Genomic DNA, 14,498 nt, shown 5'->3' on the forward strand with positions numbered 1-14,498 from the left:
ATTATGAAAGTCTTAAGTATCTCTGTTTTAGAAGCCTGAAATTTCGTGAATGCTAAATAATTCAAAGATGCTAGTGTGGTGAAGCTCTAATTTCAGCCCATTATAGCGAAAGGATTTTATTTAAAGCCCTTAATACATTCACAGACATTTACGCCAAATTGCACTTTCCACCTCTGACAAATGCATAGTTCCAAATAGCAGAATTTTTAAAGGAATCTTAAGACTTTCTCTTTTATGAATGTGTTACGATAAAGTAATACCTAACTGTTAAAAAACTATGATAAATCACGTCATTGTACAGTTTTCTTGATTTATTCAAGCAAATTTAGAAGGGAATAAATGAATAGATTTCTTGAAACACAGTCATGAAACATTATTTAACTGTGTTTCAAATCTGATATTTTTTAAAGAGTACCTCAATAAAAAAAATAAGTTTAAATTAGCAAATGAAAATAAGAGAAATTCTTACTGATGTAAAAAACTATAGCTTTTTCCCTTACTATATTGTTATTTTTAATAGATGTGCTGTCTGAATGTTGTTTGCAAGCAGAATTTCTCCTTGAAGCTTAGGTTTGGAGAATGACTGTCTGCAGAAGGTCATTGTGGAACTAACAACAGGGCAGGTTCTGTATTAACTTTCATCTAGAGCCTGTTCAGCCTAGACAGTATTGCACTCACTAAGTTACTGAGTTTAATTATGTGCAGGGCTGAACAGATCCCTAAGCCATGAAAGAGGAGAGTTGTTCTTTTAAGATAAGCGGGTTTTTTTAAGCTTCTAGATAAAGGAGGAGCAAATCACCTTCAGTTTTCAGATGAGCAGGCCAAAATACTTGAAATTTGATCCTGTGTTAACTTTACTCAAGATCTGACATACAGATTCAGAGCACAGCGCCAAATGCTGCATTTTCCAGAGAGAAAATCCTCCTGGCTCCTCTAAAATATGTGCAGTGTCATAAAACTGTCATAAATTCCAGATATCTTCAAAGCATCAAGTAATCCCATCCAGCTGTTACGGAGCATTTACCCGGGCTGGAACACGATGACTTAAATTTTGAATACACAATTAATTAAAGTCCAAAAAAGGATGTGAGCATGCATGTTTCATATTAAGAAGGGGACCAATAAACAGGATACACACATCCTTACCCATTCTTATCTACAGTAATATTTCAATTTAGTTTCCATTTTTTGTCAGCATGCTGAGAGATTATTCACTTCCAGAAGTCTGACACTAAAAAAGCAATTGTCGCAAGAGAGCAGCAAGAATAGACTTAAATTTTTTTTAACCTAATTACAGATAAACTGGAAGACCTTCTTAATATAGCCTTGTAGTACCTGTCCTTTAAGTCATGCAATGCTACTTTTTTCTGCAAAGACCACCTGATTTTTTACCTGCTATACAGATCAAAGCTATGTTTAATACTTACCTACATGGCAGCAATAAACAATAAAATTGACTAGTGATTGAGTATTATGTGTACCTAATGCTATGCTGAATGCACCTTGAAATCAAGAAATGCTTTCATTTGTACTCAAATAATCAGTACAGAATAGCAAAGCTAAAGGTAAAAGATGGCCTGGGTTGCTTTTTTTAAAACCTGTTCTTATATACACGTGTCTTTATCAACACTAAGCTAGATGGCATTCTACTCAAAGTATTATATTGATTTTTTTAAAAAGCACAAAAAGAGGACAAGACTGTGCTCATGTAAGCCTATGTTCAAACAATGATTCCAGGGGGTGCATGCTTTCCCTGGTGCGGTCTGGTTGATTCAGCAAAGTAGTCAGGCTGCCAAAGCACTTCTCTCCTTGGTTTATGCTGTGATGCTTTAGCCAAAAATTGTTGAGTTGAGGAAGGACATGCTTCCTTTTTCTGTTTGGATTGGATTCTGATACAAGAGAAATGTCAACTTGTTAGATTTAATTATGACAAAATGTAGAATAAATTATGAAGCTGTCTGTATCTTTAAGTGCTTCAAACGTTAATGTCTGAAGCTATTATTGTTTGTTTTTTTTGAGAATGACTGCTCCTTTTATGGTTCTTTTTTGTGCCAAAACTGAAAAATAACATGATCTTAGTATGGAAAGAAATATTGACAGTCAATATATAAGGATTTTCATGGTTTATATTTGCCATTTACTGTTGTTTCAGAAGCTGGGATTGAAGTCACAGTAGTTGGGACTGCTGTTAAGTCTATTCCAGAAATACTTTTGCATTCTCACCTACTGCCAGAAGTACGGATGGCCTCAGCTTTAATCCACGATTTGCGAATCAGTGAATCCTGATTCAATGGAGCATGGATAGGGGTTATTTAGTAGTTCACCTTTCTAAATATTTTAATGGCTACTCTTGTGTGTGTGTGTGTGTGTGTGTATGTGTCTTTAAAAGCTTTTAAAAGCTTTTTAATAGTAATTTTCTGCCATGGGAAGAAGCTTGTCAAGGTCTGTACACTTAAACCTCAAATCTTGTTTTAATGGTTTAATATATTATAGTACATAATCATATTAATGCTTTTGCTTTCTCAGCCCCCTTATTTCATTAACTAATACAACAGAGACATAGACACATGTTTTTATTTTCTCCATGTCCTAACTAATTTATGATCCAAACTGAGTTAGGATGTGGGAACCTCTCCTCCTTGTGCAGAGCAGGGTATGGAGAAATAGTTGCTATGCAGCATGCTCCTCTGCTCAAATTGTAATAGACATAGTTCAGGGAGATTGAAGACAGCTGTGGATGTGTCCACTGAAGAGATAGTTAAAATAACTTTGTTCTTAGTTTGTAACTATAAGTTAGGAAACATGGTTTCTATAGTTGGGGTTTTTTTATGTTTGCAGGTTTTTTTAGCTGTGGAGCTTTCTGGGGGGAGAAAAAAAAAAAGAAAGTTGAATCACTGGCTTAGAATAGTTAATATCTATTTCTTGCTGTGAAAAAGGTATTTTCACTGATAATAGAAGACCCTCAGTTAATTTACACTAGTAAAGTGTAAGAATCCCATCCCTCGATGTGCTGGCTGTACTCTTAGTGATGCAGCTCAGGATACAGTTTGCCTTCCTTACTGCAAGGATGCATTTCTGATTCATGTTCAAATCAGTTCATTTACTGCTTAACCAGTATTGTATTTCATACTAAGCTGATGGATTGTTTTGTTCCTATTACATTTCAACCTTGTTTCAGGAAGAATCCCTTTTTTTTCCTGCGTGAGCGCAAGGGAATACTCATTTTGTGGTGACTGCTCCTACTCTGCACTTTGCGGTTTAATAGGAGCTTGAGTCATGCTTGAGATAGTTTTTGGTTGTGCATTCACCAGAGTGTACCCCTACCATCTTTTTTTCCCCTCTTTGTCATGGCTGTAGAATGGACTATAGAATTTGGTCAGCTCGATTATGTGAAATGTTATATTCTTATGCTCTGTCTCTAGAAGAGTCTTAAAAATTTTTAACTCTGTTTTTTATTCCTGGTTGGAAAGTGTCTCCCACAGATCTTTTTAAGACAACAGCCTGTTGCTTAACTCCTTTTGTTAGAATAGCTTTTTTTTTTTTTAAAATATCTCTCCCACATGCTAGAGGTGACTTCACACCCATCCAAAGTATTAAACATTAATAGACAAAGACTGAGAAATCTCCTTCTAGTTCACCTATCTCTCAAAAGGCTTATTCCTCATTGAAAATTTATCTGAAAGTACGTCCTTCGATTGCTTTAATACTTTGTGGTCTGATATGGCTTGAAGAAAAATTCCAGATGGGATTCCAGCAGAATTCTCTTAATAGAGCCAATTACTAAATAAAAGCAGTAACAAAGAAGAAATTATGTCAGAGATTTTAGGCTGATGTTCTGTTTACCGTTAATTCTTTGAGAAATAAGAGCTTAATGCAAGATTGATTTCATTATACTGACCAAGCTTTTTCCAAAAACCACAAGTAGTTAAAAGCATTTGGGAAATAAAATTGTGCTGTATTTAAATGTGCCAGTTATGTGCTCAAAGCTCCACATAAAAAATTAAATTTTCAGTTTAAATGACAATCTGTCCAGTTTCTAGATTTGTTTTTTGGTGTCTTACCAATATTACACTTTTTTAGTCTGAGAGATAATAATAATTCATAATGCTCAGAGCAATTGGAAACAGAAACCAGTCCCTTTTAATTGTTTCCTTCCGTTGTATTTAATTCAGCTTCTCTGGATGCATTAAGATTTTTGGATGATGGGTTTGTTTTCTGCTTGTTGTCTTAGTAATGAAAGCTGGACCCTACGGGAAGATTTAGAAAAATAGAGTGTTCAAAGTTCTTTTTGAGAACAAACCAAACTTGTAGGTGAACTTTTTTAAGTGGCTCCTTTTTCCAACATTTATATTCAAAATTCAACATTCTGTGGATGCTACCAATATTTAAAGGGAAATTTTTAGTTTAGACAACTCTAATGTTTAAGGGAAGATGACATTCTCTTGTTTTAGTTTCATTTACCATTTTCAGCACAACCTTATCCTGTTTTTTTTGCTCACATGTTGAGATGAGGGAGCATACTTATAAAACTATGAAAAAGGTCTTTAGAGTTTGGAGGTGAGCACTTTTCCTGATTTTTAAATCATGTGAAGAGTTCTGTCTTCAGCCCTAATCGTGCTATAGGTCTATTTTCTAGTGCATCCAGACTGATTTGATACCTTGCAGTTTCTTTCTTCATATATTCTGAGCACAAGTCTTCCTTCGTCATCCACAGGGTCAGACCTCAGGTAAAAGTTTGGCTGACCTCACACACATCACTGCAGCATCCTATTTTCTAGTTTTGATGAATGCGTTCTTGCCTGTTGATGTCCATCCTGACTGTTGCAAAGATCACTCTTCCAGCTCGTTGCTTTAACAGTATTGCATCATTTGCTGCTTCTTCTTCCGTGCTTTCTCATTTCCAATATAAGCTCTTGTTCTCACTCTGAAGGCTGTGTATCCTCTTTCAGTACCGAGATCTCATCTGCGCTTCAGTCATGCTGGTGTTTAGGCTCAAACTCTTCAGTTTTCAAATAAATATTGCTGTGCTTCCTCTGAAATGTGTGGAGCAACCTGGGAGAGAAAAAAAGACATTGTAAGCTCTGTGAGGTGAGGTACTATCAAACTTCATTTGTGTGGTGACTGGCTTTAGTGGAGTCCTGGTCTATGGTAAATAGAGAATATTCTGCAATAATACCAATTCAACAGGTACTTGTTGAAACTATATCCAGCATTAAGTCACTAAATTGGAAACTGGTGTGTTAGAAACTGTTTAATCAGATTCAGCAATGCTTCAGCATTCCTTCTTACTTTAATAAGAAATGTCATCTCTGTCCTTATAGTCCTGAGAGTTAAAAATTTGCTAATGCTTTTCAGTAGCTTTAACTAGTCCAAAGTTTTTTTTAGTACTTTGACTCTATGCATGCACGTCTGAGCAGATCTGTGTTTAACTGTGACAAGGCCAATATACATCTTTCTCCTCCCCTTCCCACACCACTTGGCCATCCTGGGGAAAGGAGAGTATTTCAGCCAAGGAGTGAAAACCAGGACCGAGTTTTTCTCCCTCAGTAGGTTGCGTAGCAAAGGAAACATCATCATTCACGTTTCATTTTTGTAACTAGCTTGCCACAGATGACTATGACAAGAAAAAGCCCCTCTCCCTGCCTTTATCCATCTTATTGATGCAGATGTGATCCGAGGCATTACTGGTTACAGGGCAGGGGGAGAGAACTTTTTGAAAACTAACTTTGAAAACAGACACAAGTAGGAATTTATTTGCTTTAACAATCTGATGTTTTTTCCTTTTTTTTTTCCATAAAGCCTTGTACTGTGTGTTGCATTTGTTTGCCTAATTTAAGTAACATCGAAAAAGTCTTAACTGAGCATTAATTTAAATCCAATTTCCTGTCTCTCTCGAGGAGAAAGGAGGGAGAGCTTCATTTTTTTTTTTTCTTTTGCTTTTAAATTTTCCCACCCCTGTGGCTTGAGGAAGCTGTGTGAAGAACATGTTCCCACAGACTGGGGGTCTCCAACAATGACATTTCCGTTTGCAAGCAGGCAGCAGGACGGCCGGCGAGGCTCAGACCACTGCCGCGGGCATCGTGAGCCCGAGCACGTACGCTTACGTCACCAGCGCCTGGACCTGCCTTTGGTGGGCTTTGTATAAAAAGTGCTAACGCTGAGCAGGAAATGGAGATTTCCCTCACATTCTTCTAGACATTGCCTTTAGTTTTGTTTTTTTCCTCTGTTGGAAGGGATTGCAGTTGTTTTCCATTCGTAATCCAAATCACTGGTTTGACAAGAAATACATCTGCCTTTCGTTCTCAGCCCGTGTTGTGCGGTAACGCTGATTCTGGGTGGATTTCTCTGCATTAGGAATGACAAGTTTTAGTGTCTTGTCAAAGACAGGTGACAACTGTTAAACTGCTGTCGGGTGGAAGTTTGACTTGTGCGATTGTGTTGCTGCAACTCTGTGACTGGAGGTTAAAGTCCCTGCTATATTAAAAATTTAAAAACTAATTAGTGGAGCTGGTTAGCTTTTGTGTAAGCCCAGTTGAGTCAGATATTAAAGCGTATTTATATTCCTCCATAAAGGTCTAAAAGATAAACTGTGAGTTGTTGTTACTGGTTGTTTCTCAATTAAAGTTTAAACTGACTGCTAGCCATTAGCCTCTCTACCATTGTTTGACTGCCAACAGCCAAGTATACAGTAATTTAAAAGGTCACTGAGGCATCTTGTTCATAACTCTTGGACAGGGCTGACTCTTTTTGCAATAATGTATACGGTCTCAGGAGATGTGTTTACCAGTGCTGCTGAGCTTCCTACTGGAACTAAAAGATCAAGAGTGCAGGACCACGTTTTTCAATTTCAGTTCCAATCCCGAATATAACAATTCCCTGCCACTGTCAATGTTAAATCCGTTGGAACGTCTTGATTTCCAACTGAAACTTAATTTTTGTTTGTGATCTTGTTCACTTAAGTTTCTGTATATAAATGGTTTGTTTAGAAGATCAAATACTCATCCTCATCAGTTAGAAATTTTGTCTGGATATTAATGCAGTAGAAGCAGAAAAGTAAAATCTTAATCTTAACAGAGATACCACCACATGGTGTGTTTTAGGGATTTCAGGCACACATCTCTAATTCGTTTTCTTTTCTGTCTTGGTGTGTACAGTTGTACCAAGTCTATACTATTACCCTCTTTAGCACAACATTTTACACCTTTTAATACACGTTTTGCACTATTTTTAGGGGGGCAAGCCTAATATTTCCTGGAATTCTTATACAAAATAACTGACTTTCCTATCACTAAATTCTTTTGTTGTTCTCTGTAGTAGTGGGTTTTGGTTTCTTACCACAGAACTTCAGTGTTTGCTTTCTCTGCTGATTTCTTCAAAGGCATTAAAAACCCCACAAGCACTGGTGGATTGGTAGAACTAATATTTGTTAGATTATGATTTTAATATTTTTTTAATATTTTTTTTCCCTTCAAGAATATTGACATAACAAACTTCAGCAGTAGCTGGAATGATGGCTTGGCTTTTTGTGCAGTCCTCCATACTTACCTCCCAGCCCATATTCCTTATCAAGAACTAAACAGCCAAGACAAGGTATGACATTAGAAATTCCATTCCTGGGTCTGTGAGACTATATAATTAATATGGGTTAATAAAGAAAGATGAACAAGTTTGAGTTTTAAAAAAACCAATATTACTAGGAATCATAATTGAAACACTTTGAACTACCTTGCTGCTTTTCTTATAACATTTTAATGTTATGAGATTGTTAGGTTAAACAGAACTTTAGAACAGATGTAAGAAAACAAACAAACAAAACCACAACAGAAGATCATAAATTTAAGTTTGAGGCATTTAACCCAAACAGTTAGGAAGTGTTTTCAGTTCAGGTTTTGGAAGCAAGGAGTGTTTAAGCTTAAAAATTTAAAATCAGTCAATGCTGTATATTGACATATTTTGTTCCTCTCTTTCGATACCACAAGGATGTTGTTTCATCTTATTTTCTCATACTGATAAGTGACTGTGATACTCTTCTCAAGTGATATGTGTCAAATAAAGGTAAACTAGAAGATGTCAAGACTGCAGAGCAGTCTGAATGTATTCTAGTGTGCTATAGTTAATACCTACTGGTGTGTTGTCTGGAGATGTATTATTAATTATAATTCCTTAAAAAAATAAGAATATTTCATTAACACATGAAGAGATATTTATGCTTTTTAAATATCAAATAACTTATTCTTTAGCATTTTATAACTCGGTCATTCTTCACTGACAGTGATTTTTCAGCATTATCTTCTGAATGAGGAATTTTAAAAAATGTTCTATAAATTTTTGGATTATATTAGGACATGTGCATTTCTATGGCTCTTTTTAAATTACTATAGTCAAATTATAGACTCCATTTGAAGCAGAAGTAGCAGCATTACTATGAGCATTCTTAACACCACTTTGTTATGTTTGAAGTAGTATTTCCTTGGATTCTAACATGTTTTTGTATCTCATGCAGAGAAGAAATTTCACTTTGGCGTTTCAGGCAGCTGAAAGTGTTGGCATCAAATCTACTCTGGTAAGTTTTAAAGGCACACTCAATGAATTATGTCCCATTTGTAAAAATCAAATTATTCTATTTTATACTTTTGAAAGATTTTGATGCTTTATACTTAAAAATAGCAGCAGATGAGCTCAGCTAGAGGTTATTGCCTCTGTATCATACTGAAAACAAACGATACTCCCTACCTCAGTGGCTTTGTTTAATAAAAACCACTGTTGTCAATAACTTAAGCTTACATGTTTTTTGCATTAAATAGTGACTGAGATACAGGCCTGTACTGTAGCTGCTGCAGCAAAGGCAACAGCATGATAGCCTATAGCAGGTAAATCCTTAAGCTATAAAAGGAAGATTCACCAAAACTCATCTCTCAGTATCATAAGAAATATAAAGGAAATGGATTTGCCTGAGAATAATTTGAGAAATAGTTATGTTATAAAATCTTCAGGAATTTATTAATTCTCTCCTGTCTCTGACCTACTTTCAAATTATTTGGGAATTCTGGGGATTACAAATCAAGCTATGTAATTTTTTGTTTTGCTCAGTGTAATATGAGAGTCAAGATTTTAACTGTTAAGTTTAGACTTTTAGTTGGTCATCATTGTAAATAATTGTTTATAATAAGCTTTCTTTATTATAGCTTAAAAGAATTAGTTTTCAATAGTATAGTACTTGCTAGAAAAGGAAGATTTCCAAAGGTATGGAATTGGGAGAATCCCAAGCCCTTCTGAATAATGACAAAAATTCAGCTAAAAATGCAAGTATCAGAAATGATACTTGTGATACTTTTGTAAGCTAAATTCTAACAAAGCTGCAATAATACAGCTAATAATAATAAAGCAACTAATAATACAACAAAGTCAGGCGTTTTTAAAAATAACACTTTCCCTGATCCTTATCAGAGCCTTTACCCCCCAGCATTGTATTTGCTGACAATGGCAGTGCAACTGTTGGACTTTAGTACTTTGACTTTGTCAGTGATTTGAAACATGGAAGTTCCTTACCAGTGCTGATGTAAGAACTAGATTGTGGAAAATAACTGCAGTAATTCTTACATAATTCAGCTGTAGTCTAAGTGATTGCTGTCTGTCCTTTCTTTTTGTAATGTACTTTATTACAGATACTCTAAAAAGGCAAGTTGAATGGAATTCAATCTTCTAAGTGCAAATTGTATCCATCTTAAGGATTTAGCATCCATTTACATACCTACATACACAGTGTGTACGATGTGTATGTTTGTGGATTTTTTCCCTTGTCCATGTTGCATGGATTGAGGGTGAAAAAGGGTGTGAAAACTACTGTTATGTGAATAGTAGTGGTAATGCAAAGGAAAGTTATTTGTTCCCTGAATAAGAAAGTGTTTGGCTACTTTCATGTGGAGAGTTAAAAAACATTACTTTCTCTTTTTTGAGTTCTGGAGGTTCTTGGATCCAAAGCTTACAAAATAGACCCTTACAGTAAACAAAAATTATTAGAATCTATATCACTCTGTTTTCCTTTGTACAGGTGCTGAAAAGAATAGATCAGGCTTTGTTTGCCCTGCTTATTCACAGACAATCTGGTATCCTGTTAACTATGAAATACGTGTGAACTTGCCTGTCAGTTAGACACGAACTGATTGCTTAGTCTCTTGGATATACCCAAATGGGTACTAAAGTAAACGTCCCTCTTCCGTGCCTCTTTACTCAAAACTATGTATACAGTAATCTGAAGTTCAGCAGTCTGCTGTAGAATGAGATTCAATTATTTATGGATGCTGACTCTTAACCTGATACGAATTTTTAACTTGAGCTTCAATTAATATCTGGGCCTTGGTTCTGTGACTCACAGTACCTGGGTAGATTGCAGTGACTTGCGAGGCTGGTGTAGGACTCTGTGAACACCGAAGCCTTGACTACTAGACTAATTGTACTAAGAGGGGGACAACTCGAGTGTGCACAGCATTGCACATTTCGATCTTAAGTCAACAAAAGAACCATTTACAGATATGCTATTCATAGCTGTTTACATTTTGTAAGTAATAAAAAGATGTATGGAGGAAAACAGCTTTCTTCATCAGTACCTTAAATGGTGGAAGCTTTACAGATTTACCATTCCCAGGAATTTGTAAAAACACTACCACATTACTCACAAGGTTATCGTTCTTGGCTTTGACCAATCTGTTTTCTGTGACAGGACATCAATGAAATGGTGCGAACTGAGCGTCCAGACTGGCAGAATGTCATGCTGTATGTTACAGCAATTTACAAGTACTTTGAAACCTGAAACCCTAACAATTCAGCAGATCCATGGGATAGAACCAGCATGAGCTACCAGATGGAAACCTTACTGAAATGCTGATCCTCATTTCACTGAAAACTGACAACATTAGAGTCTCCTCAAGCTTCAGTGACACTATCCTGGATTGCCTCAAATTGCTTCAGCTACTAAGCTTGGAAACAGCTGTTTAAAAGCAAGAACTTGTTGCCACAGTGCTTGGAATAACCCAAGTTATTAAGCTATTCAGATTAATTGTGTAGCCAGAAGAGCCTGGACTACTTATGTGCTGCCTTTCCAGCCAGACCTCCTGAAGCTTTCTTTCCTAGGAGGGTGAGGTGAATGGATCCTCTAGCATATAGGAGACTGAATGTACAGCTAAAGCTTTGAGAAGGAAAAGGATAACATGGCATCGTATTACTGAACTTTCTGTAGTGTCCTGATACCACAGTCTGAATAATTCTACCCACAGCATATGGCACTCCAGTACAGTAGAGTTCCTAATGGTAATTTAGTTACTGCCTTTACAGCTATCTTCCCTCCTTTAAAATATGCACAATATTCTAGGAAAACAAGCTTTCATTCCATAACAACAAATTGAGTGGAAAAGTGCTCTCGATACCTCGAAAACTTTGGCACAGAAGAACTCTTCATTCTAAAGCTTCATGATAAGCCTACCTCTGTCACAGTGATGTGGCTTCCAACTTTATCTTACGGATTGTAAAGACTAGCACATACAGCTCCTGGTTTTCAGGGTACGCTGTACTTCAAGGAATCTGTCCAAACTTCCTGTGCTTCCATTATAACAGAAATGAATCAATAATCAACCCTTGTATGGCTTCTTCTTTCCCCTCTTCCTCCTTTGCCTCTATAGCACGCACAGCTACCCCAGGCTTTACTCTACAGCAATATGAGCATCCGTCATGGATTTCTGTGGAAGAATTTTAGAACTGGGATAGCGTTTCCTCTGCAGAGAAGATATTTTCAATAAAATATAATAATGAAGTAGTTTGTCTCAAAATCCAGCTTTGCCATGTTTTCTGAGTTTTTCATTGATCTCGCACATCCTCATCTGACTGACAGAAGGTGAGACATTCTCTGACAAGAACTATGGAGGAACTGATGTAATGTGTATATACCCAGTAGTCTTGAATATTGCGTGGAAATGACTCACTGTCACAAGGAAGGAATTGAGAAACTTTAGTCTGCTCAACTTCTATTTTCCTAAAATGTACCTGAATTCATGTAACAGCTCTTGGGCAAAAGAGTTCAAGTAAGTGCCTTAGTGATCATTGAGTTGGTATATCCTGGCACTTCAGGGCCTCGTGCAGAATGTTCATGGCTCAGAATGATTTCATGTATCCATTTGTCATTAGATGTTTGTTGTCATCTTGTTTGTCAAATCAAGGGAAGACTTCACTCTCTCATTGCTTCTGCCTCTTGTTTTTCTGAATGCTTATCGGCAGTTAAGCCACAGTTCAACGTCTCTCATTAATATTAAGCAGAAGCCTACTTTAGAAATGAGTTCTGTAACAACTGCTGTTTATAAGCACATGCTCTTTCAACACAGTAACCCTGTTATAAAGAAAACGGATCTGCCATTCCTATGGTGCTCTTATGACTGTTAAGGACAGTTTGAATGTCATAGATGTTAACCCAGTGGATGCAACTGTGCTTGGCATCTGTGAAATTTCATCATGGTATAAAAGCACAGATTTAACTCAATTATTGCCAAATCCAAAAACCTATCATCTGAAGAACATAGCCCATGTGAAGAGTAATAATTCAGCATGTCTCTAGCAGCTAGCGTTATATAAAAATATATGCTTTCACTTATACGTGCCTGTGAGAATTACGAAAATTTGCAAAATAACTATTTAATCCATGCTGAGGGCCTGTGGAGAAGTTTTCAGAGCAGGAGTGTCTCAGACATTCTTAGAATTCTTTAGAACCCTAAAAGTAGCTAGATGCTCTCAGATTATTAATTAGTGCATTTGAAGAGCCATCATAATCTAAAGATAATTGTTGCAAGAGAGGCTTCTAGTGAAAAATCTTCATTAACAGATTTTAATAAAAGTCTGAAATACAATTTCCTCTCCTGTATATTTCTTCAAAAAATTTTTGTTTATTTCATTTCTTCAGATAAGTTTCAGTAAGAACAGTCTTCCTGGAAATACACATTATTGCTGTCTCGCATTCTGTCTCCTGCTACTGAATTCCATTTTGCCAATTTGTGTTTAGAAACCCTTCTATTCATCCTCTGAACTGACATCAGTATCTATGATTGTCTTATTCATTGCCTTCGATTTTAAGAAAATATTTTTCTAGTGAAAAGGGTAGCATTTCTTGGTATAAATTCTCTCATGACCTGTTTTGTTAAAGTAATCAGCTTTAAGCTGATTTTTTCTGTCCAATGGTCATCTTCAGTTACCTGGAATGTTGTTTTCATCCTTAACTGAAATAGCACTAATGTAAAAAGGGAAATCACATTTTCCAGATACTTTCTGTTAAAAAAAATGAGCTGCTAGTCTTCAGAGAGAGAGTTTATTAGTAATTATAAAAATTATTTTGTTTTGAACTTCAGAGCTCTGTAAACTTCTTCTCGGCGTGATCTGTCAGATAAACCTCTGCTGAATTCATATCTGCAAAAGAATATTGGGCTTCTTGAAAAGGTTTTTTATAATGATATATCTGAGCCTTTACATATAAGATGTTGCACAGCTGTCCAAGTGGAAGTAATGAAACAATGGAAGATCTAAACCAAACATAATGCCCTGTTGCACTCTGCATGTTTTTTTCTGAAGACTCAAACATCATTAAATTTTTCAAGAGGAAGAATAGCTGTAGCCCTTCTGGTCATGGGTGAAACTCTTCTGTTTGGTTCCTACTCATAGTTAATCCTCAAACAGCCTGGTTTTTTGTACATATGAAGTGCAAGTTTATGCTGATTTGCTTTCCTTCTTTTTAATCCAGAAAATATTTCTGAATGTACTAAAAGAACAACAAATATTCTATCATCAATTTATATTATTGCATTTTAATACGTGCCTTGCAAATGCCTGTGCTGTAGTATATCAGGGTTACTCATTGCCAGCTGTAGGGGTGGGTTGGGCACAAAATGGAGCTGTTCAACATACTGATGCAGATACAGCTATATCATCTCCTGGATCATGTCTACTGAAACACTTCCATGGATTAGAGAGGTCAGTTCAGAGCCAGATGTGCATTCGGTTTGGCTAGTTGTCATCCTGATGCAGGATCATCGACAGTGAACTGAATGAACAGTCGTGGGGTTTTGTTTACCAAAAAAGAGGGGATGGGAGGAAAAGATTTAATTTTGGTTATTCAGGAAAATTATGTCAGAGAAGTTTTGATATGGAATGTCTGACAATAACAGAACTGAGGTGAATTCAGAATGGATTACACTTGATTTGGTTTTCAGTTGGTTTTGTTTGATCCAGTTTGGTTTGATTGTCTTGCATATTTAAATAGAAACACTAATTTAGTATCTCTGGTGTGAATCTCAGCAGCCCTTACAAAGATCTCTTATTCTTATGCCTCTGCAAAATTGAGTGAAATTTTCCCTTTTAAATTTGTGTTTGTGGATCGGTTATCCGGAACATAGTGTTTAATTACAGCATATTTGGATGTAAAAGTAAATTTTTGTCTCTTTTGCATAAAATATATTCCTCAAGTT

At 36.2% G+C, this 14,498-nt stretch overlaps 1 protein-coding gene across 2 annotated transcripts in view; it reads left to right on the forward strand.

The window, feature by feature from the left end:
* The window catches only part of SPECC1L (sperm antigen with calponin homology and coiled-coil domains 1 like), a 52,592-nt gene extending 41,782 nt beyond the window's left edge, over window positions 1–10,810 (forward strand). Inside the window, exons 14-16 of one of the 2 annotated variants that reach the window (XM_086623373.1) lie at window positions 7,474–7,590; window positions 8,504–8,563; window positions 10,721–10,810. In XM_086623373.1, the coding sequence (XP_086479499.1) occupies window positions 7,474–7,590; window positions 8,504–8,563; window positions 10,721–10,810 (267 nt within the window). The remainder of the gene's footprint in view (window positions 1–7,473; window positions 7,591–8,503; window positions 8,564–10,720) is intronic. The other variant, XM_086623374.1, reaches the window with a different exon arrangement.
* The last annotated feature ends 3,688 nt before the right edge of the window (window positions 10,811–14,498 follow it).

The sequence above is a fragment of the Tauraco erythrolophus genome, chromosome 19 (assembly GCF_009769465.1).
Source record: "Tauraco erythrolophus isolate bTauEry1 chromosome 19, bTauEry1.pri, whole genome shotgun sequence".
In the NCBI taxonomy this organism is placed as follows: domain Eukaryota; kingdom Metazoa; phylum Chordata; class Aves; order Musophagiformes; family Musophagidae; genus Tauraco; species Tauraco erythrolophus.